Below are 19,889 nucleotides of genomic sequence, written 5' to 3'. Positions count from 1 at the left end.
GAAGAGCGCGGGGGCACAAACCCACGCAGGGCTCACAGGTGGAGCTGAACAGCACTTCCTGCTCTGCGGTTGATTTTTTCTGTTCCTCAAGACGTACTTCTGCATCAACCCCACGGATCCTGCTGCACGTGGCCATCAGAGGGGAGCACAAAGCACAGCCCTGTGTGACCCCATTGCGAAGGAACCTCAGAACGACACAACGAAAAGCGTGAGCTCCTCTCCCTCTTCTGTAACTGCTCGAGAGTGGAAATCGTGTTTCAGGACGCAGCTGGGAGGCTGTGCTTGTTTATACACTCACATAAACACCGAGGCCATCTGCACCGCCTGGGTCTGTGTCCGTTCTGCTGCCATCTGCCCTGCCCCCATCCTGCTCTTGCCCGGTGCTGGGGCTCTTTGATGACCCTGAGGATCCTGTGCCGAAACACCAATTTACCCAACCCCTCCCGCGGTGCCCAGCCGGCCTCAGCGCCATGGATTCCATGTGAGACTGGAGGGGAACACCGAGTGCTCGCAGGCTGTGCCAGATGAGTCTCTTAGCAGCTCATAAAGGCTCACATTTTTGGATGTTAAAGCCTTGGGTTTGCCTGAAATATCAAACCACAGCACTGCAAATGTGGAGTGAACACGAACGTCCTTCCTCCTTTCCGTTCAGTAACACGTGGGCTATTTTTGATGATGAAGCTGTTGAGATATTACTGCTTTACTTAATCTATTTGTGTTTCAGCTCTTCCTTTCTGATGGTCAGCAGTGGGATTTAGCTGTGTTAGATGAGTCTTGTAACAGGAGGGAAAAAGTCCTCAAACATTCCTTCCCTGTAAGAAAATGACCTTGTTACAAGAAAGTAACTCCAAAACTTTTGCTGCTTGTGGTATCATAGAATCACAGACCTATGGGATGGCTGGGTTGGAAGAGACCCTGAAGATCACAGAGCCATAAGAATGGTCGGGTTGCCTCCCATCAGCTCATGCTGGGAAGGTCTAAGTGGAGGGCAGGAGGTGGGAGAAGCTTGTGGCCCTGCTGGCCCGTTGGCCCTGCTCATTCTTCTTCAAGCACTGCTTCTCTGTTGCTTTCTTGCAGATGACCTCGAGGCAGACGAGCTCCAGCTGGACCTTGAGGACTCAAAGCTGCACCCCTCTATCCAGTGCACACCCAGCCCCGGTGAGCAGCCAGGGAAAGCCTTCCCTCTGAACATACCTGCACACCTTTGAGCATCGCTGAACTCTCAGGCCCCCCCAGCCCTTCCTGCAGCATCTCATGTGGAAACCACATCTGAGATCCTGGCCCAGCCCTCGAGCTGGGCTCTGTGAGAGGGACAGCTGCCTTCTCCCACTTGGAGGGAGCTGCCCTCCGATGGGGAGAGGACAAAGGCGTGGTGTCCCTGTCCTGGTATCAGCAGTATCACCCCTCCATCACCCACCCATCGCCCCGTAGTCAGGCTCTGGCACTTGAAGCAGCCGGTGCTGTCTCCTAGCCACTCCAGACTATTGCATGGCAAAACCTTCTCCTTCATCTCCCATGGAAATCCAAATCCTTCCCAAAAGCAATTCTCCCATTTCACTGTCTCCTCTCTCCTTTCTCCTTTGGCAAAGAGCACCCACTACCTGTCCCCTTCTCACCCCTGCACTACTCCCGTCTCTCATTCCCTCCTTTCTCCACCTCAGTCCTCCATCATTCTCTCTCCCTATATCCTCCCACATTCTCTTTGCTCAGGTCTCTCTATCCCCTCCCTGACACTGCAGCTCCCTCCCTCTTTCTCCTTGCCAGCTGTCTCCCTCCCTAACACTTCATCCTGTCCTGGCCGTCCCCTCTGCACAGAGGTCGTTCATGCCAACACAATAAAACCCGTCTCAGCCAAAGCTGTGAGTTTAGGGCAGAGCTGGCAGTGCACAGGGATGCAGCATGCTGCCGTCTCTCTTGCATCCCCTCTCCACAACTGTGAGATCCCTGGGGTGTGGGGGGAGCAGCAGCATCTGGCAGAGGAGCCCAAATGCCAGGCTGAGCCCAGGAGCACCAATGAGGCTGGAAACCCACAGAAATGTGGGGCATTATGGCCGTGAGCTCCTCTGAAAGAAGTCCCCTTGACTTCAGGATTCAGCATAGGGCAGGGGTGGGACAGGAGAGCAAAAGGACTTTGCCATGCACAGAGTCACGGGGTGACAATGCTGGGATCTGCCCTGAGGAGCTGGGGCCACCGCTCTGAGCAGCAGCACCGGAGCAAAGCGCTGGTATGGGGTTTTAACTTTGGGTTTGGGTTTCTTCCAGGCCCCTTCAAGCCTTGTGACCACTTGTTTGAGAGCTGGATCATTCGCCTGGGCGTCTGGGTCATTGTTCTGGTCTCGGTGCTCTGCAACGGGCTGGTGGTCCTGGCTGTCTTCGCCTCTCCCAGCTACCTCTCTCCAGTCAAGTTTGTCATCGGCTCCATAGCCGGAGCCAACACGCTGAGCGGCGTTTCCTGCAGCATGCTGGCTCTCGTTGACGCCCTGACCTACGGCCACTTCGCGCAGTTCGGCGCCAGGTGGGAGAGCGGCACGGGCTGCAGGGTGACCGGCTTCCTGGCCGTGTTCTCCTCCGAAGCCGCCATCTTCCTGCTGACACTGGCTGCAGTGCAGTGCAGCATTTCGGTCTCCTGCGCGCGGGGCTGCAGGAAGGCACCCTCCCTTGGCAAGGTGAAGGCGGCGGCGCTCGGCTGCCTCTTGCTGTCCTCCGTGGCCGCAGTTCTGCCTCTCTTCTCCATCGGGGAGTACGGAGCGTCCCCGCTGTGCCTCCCATACCCCATCCCGGGTGGGAAACCCGCCACCCTGGGCTTCACCGTGGCCTTGGCGATGACGAATGTGCTCTGCTTCCTGATGGTCACAGGCACCTACATCCGACTGTACTGCAGCCTGCTGAAGGGCGAGTGCGGCGCTGTCTGGGACTGCGCCATGGTCAAGCACGTGGCCTGGCTGATCTTCACCAACTGCCTCCTCTACTGCCCGGTGGCCTTCCTCACCTTCTCTTCCACGCTCAACCTCTTCCTCATCACCCCGGAGGTCATCAAATCCGTCCTCCTGGTGGTGCTGCCCCTGCCTGCCTGCCTGAACCCCGTGCTCTACCTGCTCTTCAACCCCCACTGCAGGGATGACCTCCGCCTGCTGCGGCAGAAAGGCCGGGACAGGGGCGGCTGCCCCCAGCCCTGCGGGCTCGACGACGTGGAGAAAAGCTCCTACGACTCCACGCAGGCTCTGGTCAGCTTCTCTGACATCGACCACATATTCGAGACGTCCGATTCCCTGGGAGCGCACCCCATCCTCGACAGCTACCGCTTCCCCTCCGCGACGCTCGTGCCCTGCCAGCAAAGGATGGGCGCGGGGGGGAGGCAGCGGGGCTGCTCCGAGCTCTGCCCCTGCCTCAGTGACAGCGCGGTACTGACGGCTCCAGAGAGCGGGGAGCCGACCGCCCGCAGCCCCCGGGCCGCCTCCTGCCCCCCCCCGCCCTACGTCTCTCACGTATAGAGCTCGGAGCAGCCGTGCCCACAGCGCGGAGAGCCGGTGCGAGCGGGCTGCTCCACCTCCAGCACCAGCGCGACCCGTCTACCCCCGCCCCCCCACATACGCTGCCCGTTGCCAAGGTCCTGGAAGGGCTCTATGGCTGCGGACGCTCCGGGCTGGCCACGGGAGGGGACCGTGTTTCCCTGCTAGGGACTGTGTGGGAGGGACCCCACCGGCTCAGGGAGACCCTCCTCTCATCGGCAGCAAAACCCAGCCCCAAGGACAGCTGAGTACACACAAGGCAGTGCTCTGCAGCAGAGAGACGTGGAAGCAGCCAGCTGCAACGACACGGTCACCCATAGGTGATGGTAAACCCGGGTCCCTGCGGGCCTGCAGTGCCCTGGAAGTGGGCTTGTGTGCCCTTTACACCAGCAGCTGCAAAGGCAGAGGAGATGGGTTATGAGCAGTGTACTCGTTGGGGCTGCTAATGTCGGGTGGTTTCTGTGCTGGGAGCCTTGCTGCTGGGCAGTGCCTGCTCCTTCAGCCAGCGCCCCGGGCTGGGAATGCTACTGCTCTTTCAACCCAACAATGGGTTTCTGACCCCCAAAGCAGCCAAATCCAAACACCTCCCCCAAGAAACCCTTGTGCTTTGCCTGTAGTCACCTGGCCAGTGTGCCTGGGGGGACGTGGGCCTCCCCCCACTCACAGAGCTCTCCACCTTCGCACCTCCTGCCCAGAGCTGCCAGATTCCATGGGGAATGGTGGGGACGGGTCTGGCTCATTCCCTGCCCCCAAATCTCACCCTGTAACAGGCTCTCACTTCAGGAGCACGTGTCCCCCCCATAGAAGAGCCCATGTGGGGGCTGTGCTTGCCCCCCCCTTTGTGAGGACAGCTCACATAGAAGGGAACAGAAATCAGCTTTGTGGGATGGCAGTGTCACGAGGACACAGACCGCTGTGAATGGTCCTGAATTCTCTCCCCATGGCTCAGGGATCTCCCAGATCCATTCTCCCATCACAACCCACCACCACCACCTGCCACCCGCGGTCAGCTCTGGGTCAGCTCTGGGCAAAGCTTAAGTCTTGCCGGTGTTACCACAGCTGTATCAGCCATCCATCCCTGTGAGATAATAAAGGAGCCCCGCTGCTGACCAGTGGCTGCTTTCTGACCTCTTGTGTTGTGCACTCTTGGTTTGCCCTGCGGCTGCCTGCTGCTTCCGCCCCGGGGAAAAGTCTAATTGCGTGTGTTGTTGTGTGTTTTTTGTTTTTTGTTTTCCCTCCTGCACTTATTTCCAACTAAATCAATCAATTAAAATAACTGAATTGTTTTCCTCTTCCCCCTCCTCCCTTTCTTCACACTTTGGTAGTTTTTGTTACGGGAGGAATTTGAAAGCAAGAGAACATTGTCCTCTTCTGGACATTTCCAGAAATGGTAGCGAGGCAGGAGGGAGCTCAGCTGCGAGGGAACTCAACCCATCTCTCCCTGCCACCACGCCTCAGCGTCGCCCAACGCCCATTAAGCGTCAAGGGAGAACTGACCCGGTGCTGAGCTTCCGTATATTGGAAGAGGATGCGTTTGTGCGAGCCCCCTTTGGGATTTTACCCGTGCGGATGATCTTACTGAAGATACGGACACAAATATTTGAGCGAACGTTTGTAACTTTGATACCACAGAGTTCAACAGCTCGCCTGGCGTTAAGGCAGCAAAACCCACCGCACCGCACCGGAAACGGGGGCGGCCCCAGACGGAAGTGACAGCCCCGCCCCGCCCCACTTCCGGCGCGAGGCCGCGGTGGGCGGGGACGCGCTCACTCTGCGCCTGCGCACAGCTTCGCCGCCGCTCGCTCCAGCGGGCGGAAGCGGGTGTAAGTGAAGCCGCGACGGGCGCCATCTTGGTTACGGGGGTACCCAGGTACCCGTATGTCGGACGCCATCTTTGACGCTGGCAGTAGGGGAAAGGCGACGGCCCGAGCGGCGGCCCCAGCGGAGCGGGGAGATAGAGCGGCGGCCGCGGTCCCTGGGGTTCGGTAAAGTCCCTGCTCGCCGGTAACTATAGCCGCTCGTAGACCGCAGGGGGCGGGGAAAGGTCTCCGCCCGGCCCGGGTCCCCTCCGCTCCCGTCGGGGGAAGCAGGCCGCGTCGCGGCCGGTACCGCCAGGCCCCGAGCCTCCCGCGCGGGCGCCCTTCGCCGCCGGGCGGTGCGGCGCGGCGTTCCTCGGCTCCCCGGGCCGAGCGGCTCCCCCTGGGTTCCTCTCAGCTCAGGCCGGGTTCCTCTCGGCCCCGCGCTGCTCCTCGCCCTGCCCGGCCCCGCGCATCGCCGTTCCCACGGGCTCGGTGCGTCCGGAGAGGCAGAGCGCGTTCTGGAGGGCCGTTGATTAGACTGGAAATCCCGCCTCTGGCCCTGCGGAGTTACGGCGTCGTGCCTTCCTTTAGCAGCAGTGCCTGTGGGGAATGTGCTGCGATTGACAGATCGCCCCTCTTCCCCGTAGAGCTTCAGGGCCCGACTAATTCTGGGTGCACTCGGTTGTCATCGTAATTTCTCCTTTAGTTTGCTTAAAACCAAACTTTTGTGTTTATTTCTTAAAGATTGGGATTAAGAGGTGCCTGTTTCCTCTGGTTTGGTAAAGGGCAGGAGTGATGTGTGAGATGACCTCACAGAACCACTGCAGAGGTGGGAATGTTCAGCTCCTTAGCAGACCTGTGCTCTGAGCTCTGGGCCTTTCTTGGGAAGTGCAGTTCTGTGTTATTTCATCCTAAAAAAACCAAGATATTCTGAGGATAGTTGGCTTGAAAGCCCATATCAGAACCACCACTGTGCTGTGTGTGAATTGGACAGGCCTCGGGCTGAGCAGCTGAGTTGGGTTGGTTGCCAGGTGGTGGCTGGAAGGTGCGTCAGCACAAAGGTTTGTCTGGGGCAGAGTTCCTCCTGCTCTCCCTTCTCTCCCAAATGGCTGTTTCCAGGGGAAATGGGTTATTTTTTGAGACTTTGTACAGTGTTTCAGTGAGGATGATGAATCATCCTTACTCTCTTAGTAAATTGCTGCCAAAGCCCAGCAGTGATTTCAGAAATAAAAAAGGAATGAGTGTGTTCTCTCCCTTTAGAGAAGCAGCAGCTTCATAGTACCCTTCATCTGGAAGAGGTTCCCAGTGCCTGGTCAGGCACTAAGAAGGAAAGGGACAGAGAACCACTCAATGTCAGCGTAGAGGAAAAAAAGGAGTTATGGACTAAGAGAGAGAGGAACTCCATTAAAAATTGGTACTCTCTAAAAATCTGTTGAGGACTGGGATTTGCAGGTCCTGCCTCCACGTGGTGTGTTGTGCCTGGTGTTGCTGCACAAGATGGGGGGCAGGACTTCATTGAACGGGCTGTGTTACAGCTCTCATTGTTACCTGGAAGAAGAGCAAAGACTGCAAGGTGTGAGCCCAGAGCACCTGGAAAAGACAGGGAGTTTTCTTCACAAAAGCAATGCTTTCAGAAGTGCTTTTGCAGAAATTCAGACAAACACTTCTGTTGCCTGACGCTTCTCTTTGCCCCCAGCGCAATGGAGTGCTGCCTCTCCTGCCCCTCTCTGTGAGGTTGCTGTGCTGTGAATCTGCTGCAGGGTGAGTGGCAGCAGAGTCTTTGCAAGGGAAATACTTCATGCTGTAGGTAAACAACAACAAATGCAGCTGGGTAAATGTGGTCATCTTCCTCTAACATAATAGTTGAAGCACAGAAAAATCCTCCTCCCTTCATGCTGTTCTCTGCAGGACCGCAAACTGGAAAGCAAGAGTGGGGAATTGATGGTGGTGTTTGGTGCTCAGGAAGGCAAGATGCAAAAGAAACGAGCTGCTTCCTTTGTGCTACCTGTCTTCCTTTGGCAAGGGCTGCTCTGTGTCTGTCTGTCTGTCTGTGCACTGAGTCCCGGCTGCTGTGACCTCAGTGTAGCTGGAATTCTTTTGTACAGAACAAACTTGAAATCTCTTGATATAAAAACTTGGCTGGCGTTCTGGAGGAGAAAGGCAGTCTTTAAAAAGGTGAAGCAGACTGCTGAGATGTGCTGAGTGCTCCAGAGTTACTCGCTGTGCGCAGGCTCCCAGGGCGCAGCGCTGTGGTCTGTCGTGCTGACAGGTGTGTTTGGGGTCACCTGCTATAAAATTGAAGGGCTTGCAGGGAGCCCAGCGCTGTGGGATATTTCTAGGTGTGTTTTCTTCCTGCTCCCGAGTCCAGATCCCTTCCAATTGCGAGCAGGAGAACCGAAGGCCGTGAGTGCAGTGCTGAGCTGTGTGTGCCACAGAGCAGAAGCCAGAGATGTGTTTGTGCCCAGCTCCGTGCTGAGGCTGTTAGGAGCAGGTGTGTGTGGGCATCTGCGCCAGATGATCGGGTTGTGAAGGTGCTAAAGGTCAGAAGGGAGCACTGCTGTTGGAGAAGGAATCTTTGCCCTTAACTGCTGTTTTTATTCCCTTTGTCACGCAGTCGAGCCAGCAACTAACGTGAGAACCCGACTTCTCCTCTCTTTATTTTAGATTTGGGAAAATTCCCTGCCAAAAAATATTTCCTGGAAAATTCCCTAGTGTTTGTGTGAGTAAAAGGTTCCAACCTTTCCTTATTGATTGTCGGAAATCCTTTGCACAGAAACGTGCAGCACTTTAACGAAAGAGTTCAGAATCACTTTAATTTGAACTTCCGTCTGGCCTGGTTGCAGGTTTTACGGCATTTAATATCTTTAAAACAAGTGAAATGTCAAAGCATTCGATTTCACACCAGAAAAAAGCCAACCCAGCCCAAGCCCTTCTTGAGGCTGAGCAAAACGCGCTGCAGCCGAGCCGGGCCGCTTTCCCAGCGCTGCGAGCGAGGGAGCGGCACGTGGCGAACGTGCGGCGCCCTGCGGCGCAGAAGCGACCCGCACAAAGCCGGCCGATTGCAGATGCTCCGTACCGTGCAGCCACGCCGTTCGCAAAGCGAGGCTTCCCCGCCTCGCCGCTCTGTTCGCTCCGCCCGCTCGCTGCCCTTCCCTCGCGCCGCCTGCATGCGCCTCGTGCGCTGCCCCCAGCCGCCGCCCCCGAGGCGCTTCCCGCCGGCCGCGGTGCGCTGCTCTGCCCGTGCCCCCCCCCCCCCTGCTCTCGCTGCCGCTCCCGCCCGCTGTGTTTGTGTGTCGATGCGCACTGGCGTGCTTGTGCTGTACAGGTAATAAAGACGGGGGAAGGTTTTTGTGTTTTCTTAATAGGTGAAGAAATCTTGAAGACCAGAAATTCCAACTTACAGAATTTTAAATTTTAAAAATGTGATAGAATTAAATCAAAAATTGCCCGGCTGTGGAAGACGGAGCCTCATTTTTGCAGCCGCTTTGATCACGAGTTCGCCTTTAAGTGCGCTGGGTTTTTTCTTTTTTTTTTTTTTCCCTTTTTTCCTTTTTTCTCCTCGAAGAGCTCACTAACCCTGGCTGCCTCCGCTCTGAGAGCGTTCCAATGGACTCGCTTCCTCCATTAGTTGTAAGATGTTTAAGAGCACATCCCGTGTTTGACTTGTGGATGAGAGGTTCCCTTGGCAAAGTGAGGAGGAAAATTCTTTCTACCCCTTTATTATTAATTCACGGATTCAGTGTTGGTTCGGCCTACAGGAGAAGTTAACTGGAAGGCTTTGAAGATCGCTGTCTTTGCTGAGGTTGTCCAGGTGGGTGAGCTCGAGGCTCTGCAGCGGTCGGACGGAGTTGCTGGGGGTTACAGACTGACTGACAGCCGCGGTGGTGAAGGAGGGGCTCAGTTTGGGGGCTGGCAGTTGAGCGCTTGAGTCAGGGCGCTGTGACTGCAGTGCTGAGGAGGGCAGTGTTCTGAAGCAGCTGCTAACTAACTTGATGAGCAGAAGGAAGCTGGAAAGATGCGCATTCCTCATGATTTTCCACTTGTTGGTATTTTGCTTAGGGTTCCTTTTAAAAAGAAGATTTTGCTGATCCAGGCAGTAGAAGACGTTCAGTCCGAGGAAGCACGAGCCAACTCTTAGAGCACAGGGGACTGCAAGAGATCCTTGGGACAGAGCTGCTTCCAAGAGCTCGCCCAGCATGTCGAAGCAAGGAGATGATTGCTATTTCTACTTCTATTCCACCTGTAACAAGGTCTGCTTCTTTTCCTTCATTTTCCTTTCTTTTAGTTCTTAAGAGGACGGAGTGGAGTAGAGGCATGACTGATCTTTGGAGGACTTAGCAGCTGATTGCACTGCGGCCAGCTGTCAGGCTGTACTTTTTCATTTTCCTCTCTTTGTTTCCATTGGGTCACAGGGAGACAGCTGTCCCTTCCGGCACTGCGAAGCTGCTCTGGGCAACGAAACCATCTGCACGCTGTGGAAGGAGGGCCGCTGCTTCAGGAATGTCTGCAGGTTCAGGCACATGGAGATCGATGTGAGTGCTGGCTCCTCAGAATCCGTCACCAAACCCACCTCCCGTTGCTTTAGCTGGGCTGGATGGGCTTTTGCAGATCAGATTCGCTTGCTGTGAAATGATGGTGGTTCCTGCTGTCAAGAGGGGGCTGGGAGGAAGTAGAGGGAAGAGAACTCGGTGTCTTTGGTATTTCGTAGCAGGAAATCCTTGCAGTAGACACCAACAGCATTCTCTCAACAGATGCTAAAGAGCCCCATCGATCAGAGAGGCGTTGTGCTGGGGGCATTGTTCAGCCCCTTCTGCACTGCTGTCCTCTCCCATGCAATGCTGGGAGCTCTGAGCCCCGTGCTCACAGCTGTGCACCCTTCAGAGTGGGGTTTGAGTGCTGCTGGGTGACAGCCGGCTCAGTGCTGTGATCTGGAGCTCAGTCTCCCTCTGCAAACCTGAGGTGCCCGTTGCCATCAGCTTTTCTTCCTTTGTATCTTCAGAAGAAGCGCAGTGAGATCCCCTGCTTCTGGGAGAACCAGCCAGGAGGCTGCCAGAAATCCAACTGTGCCTTTCATCACACCAAGGGGCGTTACGTCGATGGGCTCTTCTTACCACCAAGCAAAAGTGAGTTTGTCTTTCCTGACCATGAAGGATCAACTCTGGCTGTTGGGTGTGGTGTTGTGGAGACGCCAGCTGACACTCATTTTGAGTGCAGGAGGAAGGGCACTGATGGGGGCACGGCTGAACTGCGTGTGCTTCTGACATTTTGGTTTTTTCTTTCATGCTCAGCTTCTCTCTGCTCCTGTGGCCGTTCCCTTGCAGGTTGTTTTCCTGCATTTAAGCTTTTACTGCTGTTAGGGAGGTGAATCTTGGGGGGGGGGGGGGGGGGGAATGGGGATTCTTTGTTGACAGAGCAGCCAGTCACTGGATGGCAACTGGAGACTCAACTCTTCATGTGCAGGTTGTCAGCTCTGCCTGCCATCTTTGTGCAGAGGCTGTGGGTTGGGGTCAAAGCTTTAAATTCCTGGTGCTCCTCTCCTTCCTGCAGCCACGCTGCCGAGTCCACCGGAGTCTGCAGATGATGATCTGAAGGCAGCTCAGATAACGCTGCAGCAGAGCAAGCTTTCTGTGCAGTCCAACCCCTCTCCACAGTTGAGGGGAGTGATGAAAGTGGAAAACTCAGAAAATGTCCCAAGCCCTACGCACCCTCCAGTTGTAATCAATGCTGCAGACGATGATGAAGATGATGATGGTGAGTGTGGTTGCTGCTGCTTTTGATCTTGAAGGTGTTTGTGTTCTGTGACTCGTAGAACACCTGAGGGCTGATGAGGATGGGGCAGCAGCCTGGCAGCAGTGAGCAGGAATTGTAATGCAGGAGGGAAGCTCAGAGCCACTCCTGCTGCTGGTCTGCAGTGTGGATCTCAGGGGAGAGTTTTCTCTGTTTGGTCAGGAGAGTAACAGAGCATGCACTGCTTAAAGCCATGTGGAGAGTCTGGAGCCCCAGATGCTCTTTCCAGCTCCCCACTAGTTATTCTGTTCACTTAGGCTGCTTCTGTGTGTTCACCAGGTCAGTACAGCTGCTGAAATCAGGAGCCCTCCTGTAATCATTTATGTTTGTACTTAAGAATATTAACTGTGGGCTGAAGTGTCATTGTGTGAGCTGCAGAAACGTTAGAAATCTGGTTGAATTTCATTGCATAACTGAAGAGGCTGACTCTATCCCTGTGCAGACCAGCTTTCTGAGGAGGGAGAAGAAACAAAAACACCTGTCCAGCAACCAGCTGAGGAAAACCATAACGGATTGCGGATAATTTCCACCAGGAAATCTAATGCTGATACAAAACAAGGTACTCCAGCACAGTGGTAGGATGAATCAGAAGAACCTGCCGCTTATTGTGCAAACACAGCAGAGCACAGGGCTGCTGAGTGCACCCAGCTATTTCCCTGGTCTTGTTCCTACCTCGTAATTTCGTGTGCCTTTCAGGTTAGAAAGGTAAACTGCTTTGTTTGCTTCGTTAGGCAGGGCCACAGCACGGGGTTTAAGCGTCTCTGCGTGCATCTCTTCAGCCACTGGTGAAAGCCACACTGCTGGTAGAGAAATCCAAAGTCACGTAGATGGGTTAAAATCAGGGGTGAAGTTTACTTTTTGTGTCCTGAAGGCTGAAAGAGGGCAGCAGCAGACATCAGTTCCATGGTGCTCTGCCCTGTGGGGGAGCTGGCAGGGTTTGTGATGGATGTTCTGAGCACGAGGCAGCTGGCAGAGCCCCTCAGTGCGGCCCTCTGCCCCTGGGCCTCATTCGCTGCTTTGTGTTCCCAGATGACACCTTGAATTTTGGAATAAAAACGCTGGAAGAAATCAAATTGAAGAAGCAAAAGGAAAAAACAAAAAAACAGAGCGGTGAGTTGATATGCCCTACTTTGTTATCCTTCTGTTTGTTTTCTTCCCTTTTTTTCCCTTCTGATGATACCTGCATAGCTGGCGATGTGTTAGAATGGAGCCATTCGTGGAAGGGAACCTTCTTGCTCTGCTGAGTTTGCAGTAGCAGTTGCTGGTGGCTGGGAGCTGCACGAGAGACGGGCTTCCATTTTTAGCTGGGGGTATCAAGCTACTTCAGCATGCAATGTGTTGTTTTAAATGCAGACAGCTGCTCTTCTAGGTGGCAATTCCAAGAGCAGATTGGAGGCAAATTGTTCACCTCTTGCTTACATGCACTGCTGTTGCATATTTGGCAGTAACAAGTAATGAATGCGTTCTGGTCTTTGCGATGGTTCTGTCAGGTGTTTTTCTGTTGCTGGCAGTGGCTTTTCTCTTCTGTAAACACTTTGCTCCCTTTGATCAGAAGGGCCTTCAGGAGTTCCTGCTCATCCGCTCCAATCTCGGGCCGTTCCTGTGCCAGAGAAGGAGAACGTGAGGACAGTGGTCAGAACTGTGACACTGTCTGCAAAGCAAGGTAATGATGAGTACCTCTGTTTCCATTTCGTGGCTGCTGAATGGAATGGATAGATAACAGTTAAGGTAGCTGGGCTGTGTTGGTCTGCTGCTGTTGCTTTTTTGTATCCAAAAGATGCTTTTATACCAGGAGTCTCTGGTTGTTGGAAGGTTGGCACTGTAGGTGCTCTGTTCTGTAGTAGGAAGGGATCACAGAGCAACTCCTGTGAACCCCGTGGTGAGCTCTGTGTTACTGCTGAGCTGCAACTCCCAGAGGAGCTGAGCTGTGCCTGCTGTGCTCCTGACCCCAGTGGTGTTTGTTAATGAGCTGACAGCAGGGGCAGATTAGAGCTCAGTGAAGTTCAGCAGCAGGCTAACAGTGCAGCAATGGTCAGTGTGCAGCTCAGGAGCCACCTGAGAGCAGAGCAACTCAGAAATGAGAGCAAAGAGCCCCAGGAGGCGGTGCTGCACCACCGAGGAATTTAAAGAGAGGAATGAAGCAACTGAGGCTTCTGAGTGCGTTACACTGGCAATGTTATTTTGTGTCGAGGCTGTCAAAAGTGTCTTTGGGGTGGTGGTGGTGTTTTCTTTGTGGGAAATGAGCTAACAGGGCAGTAAGTCTGTAGGCTGCTGGTCACTGCGAAATAAGCAAATTGCCCTTTGTTGTAGGGGAGGAGCCTGTGGTTCGACTGAGTATTGCTGAGAAACCTGGAAAACGGAAAGCCTCTGTTGGTAAGGGCTGCCTGGGGGCTGTGTTTGGGGCCTCCTCTGAGCGTGGCTGCGGCGGGGGGCGTTGCTGAAGCGTGAGGGGGGGAAGCGTGTTGTGGATCTGTGCTCACTGTACAAATGGTGCAAAACCGTAGCAGCTGAAAGGTGAATTTGAGAAATTGCACTTGGAGAAATTGAAGCTCGTGGTTGACTGCCCTAAAACCTTCCTCCCAAGAAATTATCTCAGGAGTGGTGTTGTTTCCTCTGCAGCTGATGTCAGTGGGCTCCCGCTGAAGCGCAGCCTTGCAGAAAGGCTGGGGAAGAAGATCGAGGTTGACAAAGCACCGAGGAGAGGTAAATGAGCATCTGGGTTTGCTGCGCAGGCTCCTGCAGGCTTTCTGCTCTTCCCTGGCAGTGCTCTCTGCTGCTTCCTGAGGTCATCACCACTGGGCTTCACAGTTATTTTTCCTGCCCTGTTTTGAGACGTGAGCCCAGAGCTGGAATTTACACAGCATCCCTGGTTGGTTCTGTTCTGTAGTTCGAGGCATGAAGTCTGTGAAGGAGAGACTGAGACAGACTAGTGCTCAAATGGGTAATGACTAGGAATTTTTTCCCCTTTTTCCTTTTAACGAACTTAGACCACTTCCATAGAGCCCTAAACATTAATTTGAAAGGGGGAAAAAAAAGGGGCTGGTTTTCAAAGTAGGACAGGTGGCTTAGAAAGCTGCAGCGCAGAGGGAAGCTGTGCTGTGATGCGTTGTTGTGAGCGCTCACGTCCCATAACATTGGGACAAATTTTGGGGACTTAAGCTCTCTTTGGACTCTTTTAATCTTTGTGCTTCTCCTTGCTTGGTGATGACAGAGAAGGGTGCCAAGCCAGCAGCAGAGATCCACGTGAAAACGCTGGAGGAGATCCGTCTGGAGAGAGCGAACCAGCGGGGAGAAAGCCCAGCTGCCCCCCAGGCAGAGAGCTGCAGGGCGGAGGATCCCAGCTCAGGGGGGAGGCCGCCTCCTGCGGGTCGCATCAAAACCTTCTCGGAAGCCCTGGCTGAAAGGAAACACAAGCGACTGGAAGAAGAGAAACAAAAAGGAGAAGAGTTGCTCACTGAGAAGAGAGCTGAGGGCGAGCGCAGGAAGCAGAGAATTCTGCCTCCATCGGTGCCTGGTAAAGTGAAATTGGAAGAGCCAGCACGTAAAATCAAGCCTTTGGAAGAAGTGCATATTAAAACCTTGGAAGAAATCAAGCAGGAGAAAGCTCTGCGGATGCAGCAGAGCGGGGAAAACGTTTCAGCTGCAGCAGCACAGCCTGGGCCTCCCCCTGCAGGGAGGAAGCTGTTGCGGATCACAAAGCTCGCAGGTAACGAGGTGCTTCTCTGTCTGCTTCCCTGTCAAGCAAATGGAGTTTGCTCAGAATTCCCATGGCTTTTTTTTTTTTTTTTTTTCTTTCAACAAAATGCAAACTTGGGTGCCTTTATCCACATCCATGTATTTTTCCACTGAATCTGTGGTGTCTGCCTGCATTTCCGTCTGGAAAATCGACTCGTGTGAGGCTTCGTGGTTCAGTTTCTCTTGTACTTTTTTCCTGCCGTCTGTCTTTGGTGTGCAGTGCAGGGTTGCCTTCATCTTTGGCACGTGTTGCTTAGTATGTAAACGTGTTTGTAAAGCGTGGGGCCGACCTCTGTCAGGGGGGAGTTGTTGGTTGGGGAGTGACAGAGGCTTTGTGAAGAGAAGTGCAGGAAGGAGGTGAGAGCTCGTATGCTGCAATGGCTGCGTGGTGTTGCCTCTCTGTGCCTCGCTGTGGGTGTGAGGAAACAAGCACACAGAGGAGACGTGGGCACTCGGGTTTCTTTATAGGCTTGCTGTTGACCAAGTTATTTTTTTGTTTGTTTGTTTTAAAGCACCTGGAAGAGAGGAGAAGAAGGCTGTGGAATTGAGCAGGGCTTCTCCCAAAGCTGTTTCTGCACCTGCAGAGGTGAGTCCCTTCTGAACATGGACACACTGACGTGTTGTTCTTGCTGCTCACCTGTGCCGCCATCCTGAGCGCGTTCCCACCTTCGTGCTTTGGTGAAGAGCTGCAGCAGAGTTTCAGTCCTGCCATTTCAATAGCTTTTGCAGGCAGCATTGTCCTCAAACTCTGAGTTAATCTGGTTGTACTGGCAGTGAGGCTGTAACCCTGCTGGCACCGGGTGCAACTTGTGAGGCTGATGAGGAGGGCGTTGGGTACAAAAGTGTTCGAGGAACGCAGCGTGCGGGTGAATGCTGCATGGGGGAACAGGAGTGACTTTCTGTTGCTCAAGAAGAATGTGGTAACTACCAGCTACAGCACTGTGCTGATGGCAGGGAGCTCGCTTTGCTGTGAATTGTGCAGTTCTGAAACTCTTTTCACAGCAAAGCTTGGGTCTTGTTACGGGCGAACGTTTACGGAAGGAAACGACTGAGTGACAGTAATGTGCTGTTGGGGCCATCCTGGAAATATTGCCAATCTGATTTTCTCAGTGCATCCTCCCTGGTGTTCTTATTTTGCACGTTGTTTCTTTGTAGCCCTCGGATCAGAGCACACCAAATTCTAAAGCTCAAGTGAAGAGCCTTGAGGGGACAATAAAGGAGAAGCCGCAGCTGAGACAACCGGACAAGCTGAAGAAGGAAGTGGCTGCTGTGCCACCTGCTGCTGAAGAAACAGTCAAAGGTAAAAGTCCAGGGCGTAGCAGCCCTGAATCCACCCTGGCTTCAGGGTCAGCTTAACAGCTTGCAAAGGCATAGGTGAAATCTCAGGAAGATGGGAGACTGTATTGCCAGGGAAACCACCAGACCAACCTCAGCCACAGAGAACTGAGCGTGGGGTGCAGTGGTCCTTGGAAGTGAAGGGACACGAGGACAGATCTCACGGTGGGCTCGAGCTGTTGCTCCCTGCTGGGAGGGGAGGTGCTTACTTTTGTAGTTCACTGCGTTCCTTCCAGCCAGGCTTCAGCTTGAGAATGGGAGAGAGACAGTGGCACTGAACTGCAGATGTGATGAACAGCTGAGTGCGTTTTGAGGGTCTGCTGGGGCTTGCACAGCGTCTGGTCCCACCCTCATGTCTGCTGTCGCTGCTGCTTTTTCCTTTCAGTAGAGGGAGCGAGGCTTTAAGTACAGAAGTCCGTGTTTGTGAATTCCATTGGACTTCAGAGTGTCTTAGGAAAGTACTGCTTTCTCTGGGATTGCTGTATAGTTGCTTCCCTTGTCCTGGGTTGTTGGGTGGAGCTGTGCAGTTTCTTTGTTCCTTTGGTCGGACTGCTGGTAGGCAGGGTTGGCTTTGTGAAAGATTGCTGAGAGCTGAGGAAAGAGCAGTGCAGCTTTGCTGGCCAGATATATTTAAGTGTGCGTGAGGGCTGTGGGAATGACAGCAGAGCTGGGCTTCTTGGAGGCACGGCTGCAGCAGCTCTCTTCCTCTTACTGCAGCCAAGTGCAAGGCGAGCGCGAAGCCTGCAGACGGCAAAGCCGGCGCCCCCTCGAAGCGGGCGCTGAAGAGGAAGGCGGCTGAGATCTCTCCCTCTGCTGTGGCAGCCGTGAAACCTCTGAGTAGCGCTGGAAGCGAGGAGCCTCCGGCTAAAAAAGCAGCTCTGGTAAGGAGGGGCAGCGTCAGACAGACTTGCACTGAGGCGCAGCTGCTGTAGGAAGCGGAGGGCCGGGGCGTTCTGCAGGAGCCCCGCAAAGCGGTCGCTGTGCGGATGGGTGGCGCGGCGCCCTGCAGTGCTGTGACTCCTGGTGTGCAGGACTTCGTGGTTGGTGCTGTGCTGCTCCAAAGCCGAGGTGCTGCGCAGCTGACATCCTTCAGGAGCTGGGCTGGGTTCGGGCTCAGCAGTGCTGAAGGAGAAGCGCTGCAGGGGAAGCTGTCCTGAGGAATCGTTGACTTTGCCTTGCTTCTTCCCAGACTGCTGCTCCAGCCCTGCCAGACGACAGCCTGCTCACCAAGCCTGGCGCAGAGAAACCCCCCAGCAGGTGATGAGCACAGCTGCTTTGTTTCTTAAGCGGTTTGTCTTTGCGTGAGCCGTGAGTTCTTCCGTGTGTGGGAAGGATGGTGGGGTTGATCCAGCAAAAGAAAAGTCATCTCACATAATTTTCTGGCAGCTAGCAGAGATGTTTAGCTAGATGATTTTCTTGAAATGCTGCAAGTTGGTTCAGCTCTCCAGTGTGTTCGTGGGTTTCTGAATGCCCGAGTGACCCTGAGCTGAGCTGATGTGTGAGTTGTCCTGCTCGTGTTGGTGCTCGAGAACACCACTCAGCTGACAGCACTAAGACAGATCTTGTGAGGGAGCGCAGAGGTGGTGGATGGAAGTTCAGCTCCTTGGACTCGAGAGCAGCCTGCTGAGCACACTGGGCAAAGGAACCAAATGAGTGAACAGGTGTTTGCAGAGGTTGCCTTAACGCTTTTCCAGTCGGCCTAACGAAGGAGGCAGAGCATCTCTGGCTACAGAAGAGGAGCTGTGTTTGCTGGCCCTCGGTGTTCTTGCAGATAAATCCCCACGCTGAAAAACAGCCTTGTTGGCACGTGGGCTCTGCAGGCGGTCTGGGTTACCGGCTGGCAGCGCCTGTGTTTGAGGTGCAGGAGGAGTAACTGGGTGTGAGTGCTGGTCAGCAGAAAATGCCTCCAGCTGAGAAATGCTGTGTAATGTTGTTCTCTTCCTTGTTCTCCCAAGCCTTGAACTGCATCGGGGGAGCCAAGCAGACCATGGGGAGCAGTCGGAGCACTCGAGTGCAGCTTCAGCTTCTTCCCAGTCGGCGGCCAAAGCGCAGCAGCTGAGCTCCACGGGGGCTGGGAAGGCGCCCTTGTCTGTGGAGGATGACTTTGAAAAGCTGATCTGGGAAATCTCAGGAGGGAAACTGGAAGCAGAAATTGACTTGGACCCGGGGAAGGATGAGGATGACCTCCTTCTTGAACTTTCTGAGATGATTGACAGTTGAACTGCAGTCTTATGGTAGATAAAAAAAAATTAAAACTTTTTTTTTTTTTTTTTCGTTGGATACCCCGGGGTGATGCTTTTTGTGAAGGAGGCTTCACCGTGAGTCTTAAAGCACAGCTGAACTGGTAGAAATTGGCAGCCTGCATTCCGTTGTCCTGAGTTTTCCTGCTGGTCAGAGCTGAGGTCCTGCGCGTCCATTCCCTGATCCTGGTTGGCTCCTTTCAGCAGCAAGAGGAGAAAGCAGCTCTGACTCAGCCCTGAGGGCGTCCAGCGCTGCGCTGGCTGCGAATTGATCTGATCCAGGGATGCTCTGAAGGCTTAAAGCTGAAGCTTCTTCCTTCCTCCTCCCTTGGCCGCGCTCAGCGTGGGGAGCAGCTGGAAGCTTTGCTGTTCCGGTTTCTTGGGAGCTGCCGTGTCTCCGGAGTTCTGCCGGCTCTTCCGTTTGTGTTTGCTTTTGTTTTGACTTGGATCCCTCAAGGCAACTTCGTGACGGCGGAGGGCTGGGAGGGAGCAGAATTATTCTGGTGTTTGGGACCAAACGTGCCGCCGAGGCTGGGGGCTCCGCGCTGCCTCCCGGTTCTCAGCAGCGATGCGGCATCAGTGGGAGAAGGAGCCGCGCGCTGCAGTGCGTTGCTCTCGCCCCCTTTTTTTAATCGTACTTCCGACGCGTTCCGGTCGGAGCCGGGTGCCGGCGTTCCTCTGCTCCGCGGCAGGTGGGGCTGTCGAGGATCGGCGGCGGCGCCTCTGGGCTCCCGGAGCTCCCTGCGCTGGGGCCGGAGCTGCTGCGGCACCGGGCGCTGTGCGAGGGCGGCAGGGAGCGACGTGCGGCTGTGGCCCTGCGGGACGGCTGTGCTGCTGCCCCGCTCTGCTCCGTGTTTTCCCTCGCAGACAACTTCGGGATTATTTTCTTAACTTGTAGCAGAACTTCAGGCTTTTCCTACTGTGACGTGTGATGCCGCAGGGGCTCCCAGGCGTTTGCTGCCGGCAGAGGCGTTTATTGTAAATACTTCATTTCTGTGCTGTGCCGCCCCGCAGCGACGCCCGGCTCAGGGGAGCGGAGCGCAGCCGGCCGGGCCGCTGGGGGCAGCGCTGTGGGCGCCGTGCAGCCCTGGGCCGGCTGAAGGATGCCGTGATTCAGCAGAAGATTTTGTGATTTTCTGCTGTCAGCCTTCGCCTCTGGGTGGGACTCTGCCCGTTTTGTGTATGCCGTTATTGTTACTGTAAATATTTTATCTTTCATTTTATATTTGCCTTCTATTTAAGATATTGTATGAACGTAGTCAGGCTCCTCTGTTTGCGCCAGCGGCTCCCGGCTGTGTTTTTAAATAAAGCTGGCACAGGACAGCAGTGCTGTACGTCTGTCTGTGGTCTCAGGCGGAGCAGGATGGTGCTCATCCACCCTCCCATCGCTTTCTGATTTCCCAGCAGTGCTGCTGCCACCGGGTTACTGCCATCATTGCTCCATGGAAAGGAATGAGCTCGAACAGCACCCCTCGCTTATTTGA

General features: G+C 54.5%; 2 protein-coding genes across 7 annotated transcripts in view; both read left to right on the top strand.

Annotated features, from left to right (window-relative positions):
- LGR6 (leucine rich repeat containing G protein-coupled receptor 6) overlaps positions 1–5,175 on the top strand; it is a 39,231-nt gene extending 34,056 nt beyond the window's left edge. Inside the window, exons 15-16 of the mRNA XM_052702464.1 lie at positions 1,078–1,158; positions 2,263–5,175. Of these exons, the coding sequence (XP_052558424.1) occupies positions 1,078–1,158; positions 2,263–3,491 (1,310 nt within the window). The 3' untranslated portion in view covers positions 3,492–5,175. The remainder of the gene's footprint in view (positions 1–1,077; positions 1,159–2,262) is intronic.
- A 152-nt stretch (positions 5,176–5,327) lies between these two features.
- ZC3H11A (zinc finger CCCH-type containing 11A) lies at positions 5,328–19,731 on the top strand. 6 transcript variants are annotated; one of them, XM_052702555.1, is made up of 18 exons: positions 5,328–5,494; positions 7,973–8,027; positions 9,067–9,119; positions 9,368–9,558; positions 9,721–9,840; positions 10,308–10,431; positions 10,856–11,059; positions 11,538–11,654; positions 12,125–12,205; positions 12,648–12,758; positions 13,406–13,468; positions 13,715–13,798; positions 14,307–14,801; positions 15,343–15,416; positions 15,986–16,130; positions 16,883–17,046; positions 17,355–17,422; positions 18,121–19,731. In XM_052702555.1, the coding sequence occupies exons 4-18, from the start codon at positions 9,505–9,507 to the stop codon at positions 18,383–18,385; spliced, it is 2,169 nt and encodes a 722-aa protein (XP_052558515.1). In that variant the 5' UTR covers positions 5,328–5,494; positions 7,973–8,027; positions 9,067–9,119; positions 9,368–9,504; the 3' UTR covers positions 18,386–19,731. The 6 variants fall into 6 exon arrangements, with proteins under 6 accessions (XP_052558515.1, XP_052558511.1, XP_052558512.1 ...); XM_052702551.1 differs by having other exon boundaries at positions 8,674–9,119; XM_052702552.1 differs by having other exon boundaries at positions 5,328–5,513.
- Positions 19,732–19,889: the final 158 nt, after the last annotated feature.

Source organism: Tympanuchus pallidicinctus, unplaced genomic scaffold (genome assembly GCF_026119805.1).
Source record: "Tympanuchus pallidicinctus isolate F22 unplaced genomic scaffold, pur_lepc_1.0 scaffold45, whole genome shotgun sequence".
In the NCBI taxonomy this organism is placed as follows: Eukaryota; Metazoa; Chordata; class Aves; order Galliformes; family Phasianidae; genus Tympanuchus; species Tympanuchus pallidicinctus.
This window is presented reverse-complemented; position numbering and strand designations above follow the sequence as displayed.

Excerpts from the sequence above, each read along its gene's own strand:
- ZC3H11A (XM_052702555.1), top strand. The coding sequence starts at position 9,505 with ATGTCGAAGCAAGGAGATGATTGCTATTTCTACTTCTATTCCACCTGT. Across the intron at positions 16,131-16,882 it reads TGCTGAAGAAACAGTCAAAG|CCAAGTGCAAGGCGAGCGCG; the intron begins GTAAAAGTCCAG and ends CTCTTACTGCAG. Across the intron at positions 17,423-18,120 it reads GCAGAGAAACCCCCCAGCAG|CCTTGAACTGCATCGGGGGA; the intron begins GTGATGAGCACA and ends TGTTCTCCCAAG.